Source organism: Anopheles stephensi, chromosome 3 (genome assembly GCF_013141755.1).
Source record: "Anopheles stephensi strain Indian chromosome 3, UCI_ANSTEP_V1.0, whole genome shotgun sequence".
NCBI classification, from domain to species: Eukaryota; Metazoa; Arthropoda; class Insecta; order Diptera; family Culicidae; genus Anopheles; species Anopheles stephensi.
In genome coordinates this window covers 57,219,356-57,234,120 of record NC_050203.1, presented here as the reverse complement: position 1 = coordinate 57,234,120, position 14,765 = coordinate 57,219,356, and the positions used below count along the sequence as shown (strand labels likewise).

At 44.4% G+C, this 14,765-nt stretch overlaps 1 protein-coding gene across 16 annotated transcripts in view; it reads left to right on the top strand.

Moving 5' to 3' along the window:
* Positions 1 to 14,765, top strand: part of LOC118509260 (neural-cadherin) — a 234,516-nt gene that overhangs the window by 71,654 nt on the left and 148,097 nt on the right. For all 16 annotated transcript variants that reach the window (XR_004905852.1, XM_036049609.1, XM_036049607.1 and 13 more), the window contains one exon: positions 9,579 to 9,768. Coding sequence is in view for 15 of the 16 variants with exons in the window: in XM_036049609.1 (XP_035905502.1) it covers positions 9,579 to 9,768 (190 nt within the window). In the remaining variant the exon portion in view is untranslated. The remainder of the gene's footprint in view (positions 1 to 9,578; positions 9,769 to 14,765) is intronic.

Below are 14,765 nucleotides of genomic sequence, written 5' to 3'. Positions count from 1 at the left end.
AAGGGACATCATTTTTTGATAAAAAACACACACCCTCCGGACATTCCAGGTCCGGAAAGGAGCTGGGCTCCGTGGTGCGTTTGGCCCACACCGACATACACCCGTTGGGGCTTTTGGAAAGCTTTTGAATATTTCATGCTAGGAATAACATTCTCACGATGTGTTTTGTGTGTGTGTGTTTTGTTGCCTTTGTATCTGTGCCGCGGTGGCGTCGCACTTCCAAATGTCACGCGTGGCTGCTACCATTCTGTTCGGTTCCATCATACTCTTCCGCGCTGACCTCTGGGTTCGTCTCATTTGCTGATCCTTAGGGATCAGAGGACGACACACACATGAGAACGCGTGCGCACGCGGCCACACGTACTTATCAAGAAGTTTTGCTTCGGTAGTGGCAAAACCATGTCCGAAAGCACTGATCCGCTGTCTGACATTATCAGCTAAAATATAGAGGGAAAAAAAGAAGAAGAATAACAGATCCTCGCGCAATGTCCACGTTGAAATTCAACAATTTTTTTTTTGGACTCTGTTTTCGTTTTCGGCTTTGTTTGCATTAGTTGTGCCTTGTTATCGCAAGTAATTCTAGCAGCACGCAACCTTTTTTTCGCCCCCGCTTTTGCGCTGGTACGAGGCGGTAAGGGAGATCCGCGCAGTTTCTCATTTAGGATCCGGTGTTGGTCCTGGGCGCAACCGATTATGGTCCAGTGGTTGTGAGATGGAGGAAAATGCGAAAAAATGGTTTCGTTTGCGATTCGGTGAATTAAAGTTTAAAACCAGTATTTTATATAGGGGTTTCTTGTAGGGTGCGTTACATGAGTACATGAGAGTTTGGTGTAAGAGTTCGTGAGTAGAATAAGGTCTTAAGCTAACTGGTAAACGACAACTCTGCAAAAAGACCTAAATTCGCAACACGACTTGTTACTAGAAAGTTAAAAAGTAAACAGATACTTAACTTTATATGATGTCGATTCAGATAAAAAAAGGATGTACAGCAATATGTTGTTGAATATTGACCTTGATCTTGATCTTGATAGGATGGTTTTCGGCGAACTTGGGTCGCAACATGGATACCTGTCGTGGGACAAGGAATTTAACTTGCTCTTATACTATTGCTGCATCGACGTCATCGTTCAGGAACTTCGCAACAAAAATGACTAAGTATTTTTACATCTGGATTCCAACGTCACAAGTCCTAACTACGTGGACAAGCGTGTCCTGATAGTAAAAGAAAACGATGCTTCCATAATTTGCAGTTAACATTCATTTAGATTTTAGAAGCTCTTGAGCTCTTTCAAACGTTCAAACTCTCAAATTGGGAAGTTTCATACGTCTTTTTAAAAAAACTTTAAACGGACGATTTAAAGCATTATCCACTACCGCGTGTATCCGCATACATCGAGCACAGCATAGTCTGGGGTCTTATTATCAATACTACTATTGATTGTATTAACATATATCTGTCATCAATGTGATTGAGTATAAAACCAAAAGCCTTCCATGAATGCTTGAGTGCAATGCTTCTCAATGATATAAAAAATGTATACAAATGTATTGTAAAGGTGCCTCTTGTTTTAAATAATTCAAGCGAAAACTGTACTATCCGACCGCATATGGCATCGTTGGGTAATTACATACACTGCTTTAAAGCTGATAGCTTCAACTCTCCCTCATAGTTCCCTCCCTTTTAAAGCTTAACTCACACTTTGATTGGACATTCCTTGCGTCATGTATCCTTTGGTGATTTTCCACACATTTTCCGACTCAGTGTGCGAACACGTCTGCGATTGCCGCGTGCGCTGGACTCGACGTACCGTGCACGAATCGGAATGGATTTTATGCATGCTACCGCGCTGCCACTGCGGCCCACTCACAGCCCAGGATTAGTGAGAGATTAGGCGAAACTGTAATTATGTTGTTTAAGATGGTACGCATTACCGGGCGCGTGTAATGCGCGACACAGTTCGAATGTAACTCGCTCCCTCTCTCGCTCTGCATTCCATATCCCCGGCTGCTTCAGCGCTAACATTCCCAAACGATCCGCTTATTCCCCTGTAACTTCATCCTAACGCGCGTGCTATGCGAAACGGAGCATTCATTCTGGTTTCGTTTTGTGTTCCGGTAGCGCTCGAAACTGATGGAGTATCTGAAGTTCCCGGAAGTAGTAGCCGTTGAAACGAGGAAGCGGGAGTGAGCTGATGGTTGGGACCGGTAAAAAACTTCATCGTGCATAGACGAAAGGGGTTTGTGGATACTCCATGACGTTGTTTTTTTTCTGCAACAAGTCATCCGTAAACCTCATCCACAGCTGTTTGGGGCTTTCGGCTCTTTATCGTCGCTAGCCATCGGATTCATTTGTGTCACGGTACGGGGAGACGGAATGCGAGCGTCACGGCTTGCTGCTCCTCCACTAAACAAGCATTGTGCAACCACAGTAACGGGGGACCGCACACGAATCCTGATGCTTAAGCCTCGAGAACGGGCATTTACCGGCGGAGCTTGTGTGTTTGAAGTTTGAGGGAGAATGTGAGGGATATCCTCCGGTACCATTGCAACGTCATAAGCGTCCATGACTGTAGACCTAGCGTTGGGATGCAGATGAAGCGGTATTTGCTTCCTGTGTGCGCGATGTGTTGTCTTTGCAAGGCATATCTGACCATGGAAAGTTCGTTTCCGCCCGTTCGTCCCATTCCGGTTTCTTTGTATTTTATCTTGTTTTCATCCCGGCTTCATTCCCGCACCCAGTGTGATGGGGTGTAAAATAAAACACAAGCAACGCTACTTAACGGAATGCCCATCGATAAGAGGAACTGTGACTGGCATATCTAGCGCACATCTAGCAGCAGGGCACATTGCTGGACAATTTTTGATATCTTGCCGAGCGACGTTCGTAAAAACTTACACCGAATGTGGTCGTTTTCCAGTGTCCGTGCATGACATCTTTGGATTAAAACGGAAGGATGAGAAGCGAGTTATATTTAAATGTTTGCAAATATGCTCTCCTGTGTCAGAAAGGCCTGCCCACTGTTTGGGCCGGTGTGGTGTGCTAATAAACAGAAAATTCAACCAAATGTGTGTTTGTGTGTGTGTGTGTGTGTGTGTGTGTGTGTGTGTGTATATATGGTGTCCTTTTCCCATCCTTCACACCGCAACCCACCCGGACGTGGACGTGAAGTGGGGAATGAAAATGAAAATTCATTATCAGCATATCGGGGCGTAAGCGTGTATCGAGCATCCGGTCTTTCACAACACATCACCTGTTCCGGTACGTTCGAGTGGCAATTCGGTAAAGAGGATGCTTGTTTGAAATGTGTACCGCAGCAAAATGCTGCACGCGAGATGTAGTTAAAAAAGTGGGGTTTAAAAAGCGGTTATCGATGAGTCTGACGTCATTCAATTACCAGGTTTCGTTCTGCTTTTTTTTTCTTCGCCGGTTAACACCCATTTGGAACATTCAGGTAAAGGCAGCGGGAGTTAAATTGAATTGTGATAAACGAGTTTTTCGTGTGCTTCTTTCGAGTGAATGTTAAAATTCCCTGAAAGTTGTTTTTTTCCCCTCCGTTTTTCAGGTGTAAGAGCATAATTTATTGATGGTGCTGTTGAGCGTGACCTTCTCTGTGTGTGTTTCGTAGAAGTGAAATTAGAAAATGGAATTGTTAGCGATATTTTTTTGTTTGTAAAATTCGGTTTGTGCTTTGGAATTCTCTTGAGTGTTGGGAATGGTTTGGAAAACCATTGCTTTAAAGTCGTTTTCGGAAAACTCCTATGTCTGGCAGGCAAAATATTGCTTGCGATTTACGCAAGTCTGCAGTGACGAACAGAGATGATTTAAGGAACAACTTAAAGCAAATGGTTGATCCGCGAAAGATGAGACCAGTCGGGGTGTTCGATAGCTGATGTTAAATTGATTAAGTTTCTTCAGTGCCAGCGGCCAGTTATCATCATCAAGCATAAAACACATAATGATTGCAAATTAGTCCAATTCGAGATTTAGGTGCAGTAAAGTCATCTTAGTCGGCTTCGGCGTCTCAAAAGCTCCAAAATGGGATAAATGATGAATCCAGGACATCATTACATCGCCATGTAAAACCGGGAACGCGAATTATGCACGTTTGGGTGAACAAGTTTTGATTATCGGCGTATAAGCAGCGAGATGCTTCCTTCCCGAAGACAATCCGCCCCATAGTTTTAGTGCTGTTTTTAGTGATTTTTCGCGTACCCCGTACAAGCAATCAGCAAACTCACATTCCTGGGTGCGCGATTCACTTTATGCTGTCATAAACATGCCGATAAAATAGCTGTACGCGTCCTCTGCGAGTGTGGCGCAAGGGATCTGGGAAAGATGGTCAGTGCCGGTTTTAATATAGCTCCCATATCTGAAACGGTCCAATCAAAATCGGGTGGAATGAGAGCCAATGATGTTCCGAGATTGCCCTGGTAAAAGAGGGCAAAGGACAAAGTAATTGAGAAGTTACGAGGGATGTAAACGATAATTCATGAAGTGTATGTATGTGTGCGTATAAATATTTTTGGGTATCCCATCCCGTGATAAGCACCGGCAAACGGTAAGGCAAGAAGATGCATTGCACGTAACAAAAGATGGTATGGTACACGCGGTTTCGCACAATCAGAGCACCAACAACAGCAAAAACCGTGTGCGTGAGTAATGGGAAGTTATGCCTCATGTTTTCGACAGTTCGTGGGGGCGAATACCTGGAAGCGACAGCGATCTCTGGCAAGGATGTGTTTCTGCTTCCGGTACCGATTTCATTTCGCCTATGGATGTGTTCCGTTTTACCCTGAGATTAAGTAGCTGGGATGGGATATGGGGCGTAGGTTTTCACTTCCGAGACATCCCTGATGATGGTCGCAATGGATGCAACAATAATGTAAGCGATAGACATTCGCCCAATTTTTTTCAATCTCCTAAAGTCTTCTAAAAGATTCACTCTTTAGGGATGAACGGACGGAGCTGGCCGAAAAAGCTATTTTTGAAAGCAACAAGTGTACTTTCCTCCTGTTGCAGTTGGAAGGAGGCTTTTTTTCCTGGGATCGTTAATACGAACTGACCGGAAAATCCATAACTTCAGGTAAAGGTGAGCCTTTTCGATTGTGATCATTTCTGTTTCTACCCATCTACCCATCCCGGGTAATGGAGACGCTGCTGTGAATATGAGGAAAAACAAGAAAGATCTCCCCATCAAAAAGGATATCCGGAAATGGTTTGGAAACAGACAGAAAGCCCTCACAAGTTTCTCCTTTTCGATGAAGTAGGGCTACATTGGGCTACTGCCGATTCCGTTTCGGTTGTTGTGTTGCACGTTTTGTTTTATGGCAAGCAGTAAAATATTTACAGAACTTCTTGGTTTGTTGGGGAGCGCGCCAGATCTCAAGGACGATTCCCTTTCGATTTGCCCGTTCATCCCAACGAGCGGTAAAACATAAAGCATCCAATCCAATTCCGGGGGAGCATGGATCGAATCCCATTACACAATGCTCGCGGGCGGCCTTTTGAAGGTATCATTTTTCTTCGTCTCCATTTCACCACGAATCGAGGGAATATCTTCGGGGCCGGTTTGGGGTGCTTTGCGTCGAAGCTAAATATCACAAATTAGGCACACACACACTTATTTCGAGTGAAAACGAGCTGCGGAAAATAAGGGCCGTAGCTGGCCGTGCAAGTTTGTCTTTGCCTTTACCACACTCAGAGACGGATCAAACGACGAACGGTGCGCTGCAGCATCGTTCCTTCCATCGGAAGAAGATAAATATAAATCGGATATTTATTGCAAAAGTTTTTGACCTTTTGTACCGTAGCGTGGCTGTTGGGGGATGCTTTTTCTATGATTCGCGGTTGATTCCACCTCTGTTCCTATTTATTCTTGCCCATTTTGTTGCTGAGGGAAAGGATGATATCGCGAATGGTCGTCGTACAAAAAATCCAACATTGGTTCCTCTCGAAATTTGAGTACTCAAATGCAACAATTTCTCCGGAGCACAGTAGGAAACTGTCACCGGGAACAAATCATAGCAAAAGAACAATTAATAATCATTCCTCGATTCGTGTTAAGATGGGCAGGGTTGTGTCAGAGAGTCAGCCCATGCTAGTGACCCTTGTCGTCCGGTGTTACGCTTTTGTGACCAATGGAAATGTATTTTGTGTGTGTGTGTGTACCTTTTTTTTGTCACTTTTTCGTTCCAGATTAAGGATTTTCTGGACAAAAATTTCCACCACAGCAAATCGCCGTGTCGTCAGTCGGTGGGTGGATGAACGGTGGAAGTTTTCCGAGGTGCTTTCTTGCGCCGGTCGTTCTAATCCCCGTTGACTCGGTGCCAACAAGTGGGCGCTGGTGGAACCGTGTGGGTCAGTGTGTTGCTGGGATAACTTTTGATTAATGTATATTTTTTCCGGTGCTCTAGGGTTGCCGCCATGTGGGGCTGTCTGGTGGATTGGAGACGGGAGAGTGTGGGCGAGCGGTGGAAAAAGTTTAAAAATTCAATTACCCTCGCAGATGCTTGTCCACGACAATGACACACACTCGCACAAACTCTCGCAGAAAAACACGCCATAGCTCATGGAAGAGCAATTGGATGAGCAAACCAACGAAGAAGAAAAAAAATATACCCGCTCTCTACGAAGGACAGAAACTTGTTCATGATTTTCGCATCATCGCGATATAACAACCGGCTGTCCAGCGAAACCAAAGTCCGTGCGCTTTTGCCTGCCACAGTATAGTTTCAAACTATCGTCCGATCGTTAAATGATGCGCTGCGTATTGCCTGGCACCCGGAAGTGTCACGTACAGCAGCGAGTGCAATAAGCGCGTGTTGTGACCGTTTGCATTGTGTAAGGACATTTTCAAGGACAAATCCTTGACACACTCGGGCTCCGGCAGGCTATAGGAGCTCTGAATATGTAAGAAATCAACATGTTGTTGTGGAAGAAAAAGGTGACTCAACTTTAACGGCGCGCCAACGGCTGAATAATTCATAAGAGGGGTTGCATGGATTTCATTTTTACTCATTTATCTTCCCGATGCGATGGGAAGTTTTCCATTCACTTTCATCAGCCCATGTGTTAGCGGCTGATGGGACATGGGTGCGAGTTGATGTTCTCGGAAGATACTACAAAACCTTTCTGCGTTGTAAAATTAAAGAAAGGGAGAGTTGTACACAAAACCCTTCGACGACGACTCAGCAAGACGTAGTTCATCGAAATGAAGAAAATCTTCGAACAAAAAAAAAAGAAGAGGGATAAACTTTTGTTGACCAAACTTTTTGGTCGCTCCACGCATACAAACAGTTGTGGAACTTTATTTTCGCGCTGCTTAAAATGTTCGTATTATTTTGAGTGAGCTAGCAAGAAAATGAAAGCATCAAGAAAGTGATGGCAGAAGACGCGTTATGGTTCCCTACACGGGGTAGAGATTGCATTCACAAACCGGTGGGAAAGTGGAGAGATTTTTCTCCCGTAGCCCCTTTCAAAATGAAAAGTCCGTTGGGTGGGAGACACGAAATTGTGAGCTCGAAAACCCCTTTTTTTAAACTAAAAAGTGTATACACGCGGCAAGCGAGACGACGAAACGGGCGAAAGCGTCGGGGAGTCCGTAACACAGCGCATAATGGAAAGTTTGTAAGTAAATCTTGGGTCTAAGCTTGCCGATTGGCTTTATCTCCGGCGGCAGCATATGTAGGCTGCTGGCTGACGAGAATAGGGAAGACTTTCGTAAAAGGGGGTTGCCTTTTTTTTGCTTCTTCTTTATCGTAACACCCTGTGCTTCAGTGTTCGTTTGCCGAGGGGTTGCTCTTACCGTTCACTCGTCCTTGGCTCTGATATCCTGGAGTCCTGGTCCTGTTTTTCTCGTTGCTGTCTTCCAGTTCCCGACCGTTATTATTTGCGAAGGGAGGAAAAACGCAAGGAGCGACGATATTCCAGCCAATGTTTTGTGTTGTTACTTTTGTTCCTGTTTTTTTTTCTCTCATCACCAGTCCGTCTCGTTTGCATTTTACACGTCACATGGCGTGGTGGTAAATCTGCGAGACATGCTGTCTGCCTTTCCGGTGCTTGTTTTTTTGTTGGTTTCTTTCGTTTGCTGCATAGCGGAAGAAGCCTGTTTCTTCCGGACTGGCTGTGTAGCCAAAGTAGAAGCGTTTTTGTAAGTTGTGTGTATATTTCTTGCGAGAATATATTTGGGAGTTTTTGTGTTTTTTGGAAGCGGTTCGTTTAGGGCATTTTTTCCCTTCCCCCAAAGAACGGCTTATTGTGTTGAGCGCGCCCGTTTATAGCCCCATATCTTTAAGAGGCAGCTTACGGTGCTTTTTGTCACTCGCATACTTCTGGTGATGTTGCTTCCACTGCGCAGGCAGCTTTGGGGGACACTCTTTGCTCTGGGGTTTATAAGGATGGCTATGCACGGCTATGGGTGAAGGAATTTCGACCAAGAGCAGCAGTACGGCACACTTTAGTGAGAGAGCATTTTTTCCATCATGCAGAACGCTTATCATCACATATTTGATTTACAGGCTTTTGGCTTAGGGAAAAGGTTAAACGGCCAGATTTCGTCGAGCTGATTTATTTGGGGGTTCATGTGTTTTTTATTAAAACTGTTAAGAAAAATTCGTATAACACAAGCGCTTAGCCAAACTGCGAGTTTGAATTTTTGTGTCAGTTTGTGTCAAGTGAAGAATGTGAAATATTATTTTTAAACTAATTACTATTAAACAAGGTACAATAACTCACATGGAAAGCAAACTTTTGTGTGGTCTGCTACAAACTATAGTACGGTAGCCGTTATAATCCTTTCGTTTCTCCAGATACAAAGTTCGAAGAAGCGTGGTTGATTTTTTTCGGTTTTTTTTTACTTTTGTTCCCGGGGCAGGATTACGGGAGCACGTTTTCGCAGGACATTCATCAACCATGCCCCCTGTCGAAGCATCTCTTCGTTACGTCTATCCGTGTTTTTTTTCTCTATATCTGTTCAGAAGTCTATCATGGAATAGAAAATAGAAAAGCACTTCTTTACCTTAATTTTTGTCACTCGGCGGAGTCTCTGCGCCGGATAATAGAAACCCTAGACTCGGCGTTTTCCCAAAACGAAACACAAAACGCCCGGTACGCTAGCTCCACCGGTGCGCGCCCGCTTGCCTAGTTGACGTGGAGTAGCTTCATGCTTATTTTAATGGTACCTTCGCTAATTGGAACCGGTGGAAAAAAAGATCTATTTCGTGGAAGGATCCGTGCGCACACGGGGCTGGTTGAAAGGATGTTTTTGATTCGGCGAAACGTATCTGGGGCAGGGAAAAAAGAGTGGATGCGAAACCACCTCCCGGTAGCAGCGGGTTCTCTTTTCGTGTTAGTTGTGTGTTTGATTTTTATTTACGGCAAGATGTACTTTTGTTGTGTTTGGGTTTGGTTTTTTTTTTGTTTGTTTGTCGGTTTTACTTTAACAATACTAACTTGTAATGGTAGATATTTAACTTTAAGTAGTGCTGTTAGTAGGCACCGGCAATTGAAGAACACCCTGTTAACATATTTTTTTCCTTCAATTTCATTATCACTAAAATGGTGTACGAAAATGGTACAGCTCGGGAATCGAGGGTAATCCGACGGTGTTTTACCGGCTTATGCCCGGTTCGACCGCCCAAACGAACAAGCTGCATACGTTCTATCTTCAGCAAAGACCGGACAATGGTGATACGTGGGCCGACATCAAGGTGAATCATCCGCTGGACTTTGAAACGATCAAAGAGTACAACTTAACCGTTCGTGTTGAGGTAAGTGATCCGCAAGCTTCTCTCTGTATTAAATCGAGCTAATTTTGTTATGATGTCCGACATAATTTCTTTACTGGGCGATTGTGAAAGTAATAATTAACCATTTATTAGCAATTCGATACGGGTGCTTAATCATCGGTTTATGTAGAATCATACCTGACATTTCGCATCGTTAACCTTCAACAGTTTCCATGTTTCCATAGCAGGGCACCATTAGCAGTTTCTCGTTAAAAACGTTTCCCCTCCCAGCTGTTGTGATCATTGGACAGTGTTCGGGTTTTTTTTTGTTTAGTTTCTAGGAATAAAGACAATCAGTAATTCAAGCGGAAATGCCGCCTCTTGGAAACAGTGTAGAATTTTAAAATTTTCACTTGATTCTGTACCTTTTCAATATGTAAAAATAAGCGAAAACTTCAGTACAGTGCGTAATTTAAAGCGTAACACCCAATAACTCCTAGACGGCACAAGTAAAGCGTAACGAACGAATATCCTGCCCACCAAACACATTCCAAACGTCACGTAATTATTTTCGCTCCCCCGACCATCATTATCGAACGCGATCATTTTCGCGTCAGCATCGATCCACGCGTATCAGCTGGTTCGCGAATAATCTCGCCCACCTATCATAATCGCTCATCCACTCATCGCGCTAGTAAACGAGCAAAAAAAAACGGTAGGAAAATAAAAATCCCGCGCTAGAAAGTTTCTTCTGCAACTGTGCGCGTTATGAATGAAAATGGCATCTAACTTGTTCGAAAAACGTGTGCGTTCCGGAGGATGATCCTCGTTATCACATTTCGGTACGGTCCGCGAAGGTCTAAGGAATGTGAGAGCTGGAGGAAAAGTTTAACGCTGGCTCGCTGGCTGGGCCTATTCGAGCGCGAGCAGCAAGATGAAAAACGGCAAGTCAAAACTTTGAATTTGAATAAATTAACTTTTTGGCTGCTTTCCCACTTTCGTTTCACGCAGGCAAGTGCCGAGATAAAGGTCTCGCCTTTTGGCTAGATCTTGTGCACCGAGTAAGAAAAGTAAGTTCAAGCAAGTGAAGATTGGTTGGCGGGGAAAGTGTGCTGTAGGGTTAGGGCGCTTTATGTTACAGATTTTTCCCTTTTCGCGCATTGCTCATTGTTTGGGGAGGAGGAGGCATGTTTTTTGGTGGATGGTGAGGCTTGTCCTTTCGGCGAGCAAAACTCAATACGGAAGCCAATGCTGCCAAACTGCTGTTACCTTCTTCCCGGGATGATGCCTTTTCAAGGGTAATGCTAACAAAGTGAAGTAGGTTTAGACGATGCCATTTGAAATTTGGTGTGAATTTACAAGTTCCCTTTTTTTTATACGCTGAGCTCTCTTTCTTAGCATCAAAAAAAGCTGCGCAAGTGAACCAAGTTGTAACTGGATGTATTTGGCTGGTGCTCGAATCAGGTTTGCGCTGGACGAAATATTTTGTGTGGAGTGCTTAAAATGAATTTATTTGGAAATAAGCGCAAAATTTTCCATCTTCCAACTACATCCAACAAAAAGCTGGCTAGAATCAAGGAAACGCAATGGTTGAAACGTGCCTAGTTGAAAATTTTCCCGCATCCCGCGTTCCGTAAGCGGATTCGCGCATTCGGGTTCGCAAATGCGCTCGAATGGGTTTCAAGGCCTAGTTTCCACTTTTACGACCGATGCGAAGAATGGGGTGCAGAAGAGCACTCGTGGCAGAAGATGGTTTGAAGAACCCGGATGTGGCAGATTGGACGGATGTCGCCATTGTGCCTCCTGCTTGGATGCCGCGAAGGACGAAGAAGAGCTAGAATTGCACTTTCGGGTGCATGTTAGAAGCAGTTTTTGTTTGGCATTTGTCCCCGGCACCCACAACTGAGTTCGCTCCCGACGATGAAGAAGAAAAAAAACCTCCAAAAAATATCCCCCGGAGCGTTTTTCGGGCATCACATACAGGGCACTCGGTATTCTCAATTTGCCGTAGTTTGTGGTAGGACCAACCTAACCCAAAAAAAACGAAATCAATGAGTATCCTGCGAATTTTTGTTCGCTTGTGAAAATCGCCTCGCGATCTCTAGAATTGAGAGCGGCAAGTTTTTTTTCCCCCACCGAGCAAACAAGCTGAATGGGGAATAGAGTCAACTTTTGAAGGTAGATTTTTTTTGTTGCCTCCCATACAGAAGTCTATTTTGGGTTGAATAGAGGCGCTACACTTGCGTTTTTGCTGAACCGACCGGCTATCGGTTCTAGTGCTATTCTTGAGCCACGCTTGAACCATAAACTGAACCTACGCGATAGTTGTTCCGGCCTAGTCTACCGGACGCATGTGATCGGCAAATGGGAAACGCGAAGCTTCTCGCTTCATATCGACTAAAAATCATTTCCACACCCATCTCACTTATCTACCGGTGGCGATTTTCGTCCTTCCCATCGCTGACGAACTGAAGTACACAACTTAATGCTCCGGGTTGAAAATAGTGTCAAGATCTTTGGAGTTTTTCTTCGACCCCACTACGCCCGCTTTTCTTTTTTTTTGATCCGGATTCGCCCGACCGACCGGAGAATGATCGTTTCCGCTGAAGTTGATTTGGCGTGGGTTGAGTAGTAGCAGCAATTCACGAGCATGAAAGGTGGCCAGACCATCACAGCAAGGCGAAAGTACGGAAAGTTCTTCGATAAAGACGTGTTTAATTCGTGAGGAGTATGAACGATTCAAGTTGTGCGTCCCGCCGGGTCCTGCTTTCTTTCGCCCGAAATTGATGCGAGAGAGAGAGAGCTGGAAAATCGTAGCGATGCCAGTAGCTTATGCAGGAAAAAGTTCGTCCGTTCGTCTTGGATTTTTTTTCCATTCGCTTTTCGTTTTTTCTTAGTTGTTGCCAGTACTTTTCATCTTCAGCAGCTACAGAAATATCGGTTCCATCTGTACCGGGCATGGATTTGTGCCGAAACTTTTAATTAGGGCTGCAGATATGTAGCGCGGGGGTTGCAAGCTATAACGGATGTCGTTAGCGTTAAATTTTGCTGCAGACAGACGGTCGATTTTTCGCCCCAACTTTTGGGCGGTACAGCTGTGTGCAAGCACTTGGTGCAGCTTAAATGAAGCGATATTTTCTATTTGATTTTTTATTCGTTTCTTTTTTCGCACTCGCCTACATTCCATGCTTTTGTCGACGGTTTTTTTGTTTGGTTGCGTGGCAGATAAGATAATTAGTTTGTTTTAATAACAATCGCTCAACGTTTTTCGTCGGTGTTGGCTTTTTATGCTTTATGCGCTCGATAAACATCGAATCTGAACGGATGAAACGTTGCTAAACCGAGTTGAAGAATTGAAGGAGAAAAGAAGGAGAGATGGAACAAATGTGATGCTTTCTGCTATCACTGGTGCTGTTAGACAACCGGAAGTAAATGATTTTTCCGCCAAATTTTCCAATACGTTTCCAGTACGCTTAACGGAGAGTTGCTGTGCTAACCGTAGTAGGTGCTTGAGCAGAAAATTGGATTCCAAATTGAACGCACTATAAACCATCACCGTTTCAGCCAATGATTGTGTGCGCTTTATTTTAAATTCTCCAATGAAAACGCCCCTTTCCGATAATCGCTCCTTGCCATGCGAAAAGATACACCGATTTTCTCTGCGTGTGCGTGTGACTGCCATCGCCGACACTGTTGCGGCCCCTCGTCGAACGTTGCGTGTTTTGCGGTTTGGGAAATAAATTGAATATTAATTACGAAACTTTCACGCTATAAATATGCATTTGGCTTGTGTATTATTTTGGGGGTGGGTATAATTTATTAAAATGAGTTCACAAGCGTGAAACAGATTTATGTTTTTGTGTCCGTTTGGAAGCAAGCAAAAAGGGCACCAACAACAAAACAAACAAGGTAAAAAGGCACACGCACCTCGTGCAAAAGGCAAACATGATGAAGCATGCTTATCGCCCCTTCTTCACCATCAATTTGGCGGAAGTGATTGGGTAAAGTGGCAACACACAATCATAATAAGAAAAGCCACGCTCGGCTGAAAATGATTTTAGGCGGAAAAAACTTCCACCCAGAACAAAAAAAAACCCCGGAGTCGGGCGATAAAAAAGCGGAACCAATCAAGCGAGTACAGAATCATATTGCCTGCCTCTTGTGGAATGAAAAATGGAGACCAGCGTGCGCTTCGGTTGAAATGGAAAGATAGCGTTTTCGTTTTATTGGAGGGGAAGAGTTTTTGGGGGAAATCTGTATCACAATCCTCCTCCCGCCTGGGTTAAGACTTTCCCAGACAAAGTGTGCGACAATGTGGTTGCAACTCTTGGCCAAAGTCACAGGCGAGAGAGTGCACAAAGATTAATGTGGCATTAAATCCGTTTGCGATTAATAAACAAATCGTATTGTCTCACTCAGATGCTATTGAAACTGGCGGAATGCGTGAAACTGTTGCTGGCAATGGCATCGAATCGGTGGTTTTTATTGGAAGCAACCGTTTTCGTTCCACACCAGCAGCTGATCGACGACGATCGACGCCCATGGCCTGGGATATAAATTAACCAGCGCAAAGTTGCCATTAATTTGCCACCGTTGTTGGGTTTAAGTTTTGATTAGCCACGCAATGTAAAGAGTGCGTTGTTTGTGTGCGGGGGATGTCACTTTTCTTACGGGCAATTTTAAAGTTCACTGCGGGCGGTTGACTCTGTTGTAACAACGCGTATGTGGAGAGGTGTGCACGCGCATCCCATGTACGGATGGCTTGTTTGCAAAGTGTGCTGCACAGCTAAAAGCCTGACGGAGGCAAATATTTGCGGTCGATGTTGATGTCGCTGGGGAGTAATTTTACAAAATTGATTTGTGGTATTCTATGAAAAGTTACTCCATTAGCAGCGAATTTGCACAGTGAAGCGCTGCCCGTTGTGTGCCGTGCGCGTGCAGGTTGTTTGGGGATGTCGTTTCAGTATGCTGCTAAAACTTTTCAGCGACCACGCGTTTTTTTTCCTTTTTCTTCCTGAGAGAGCAATAGAAACATACGA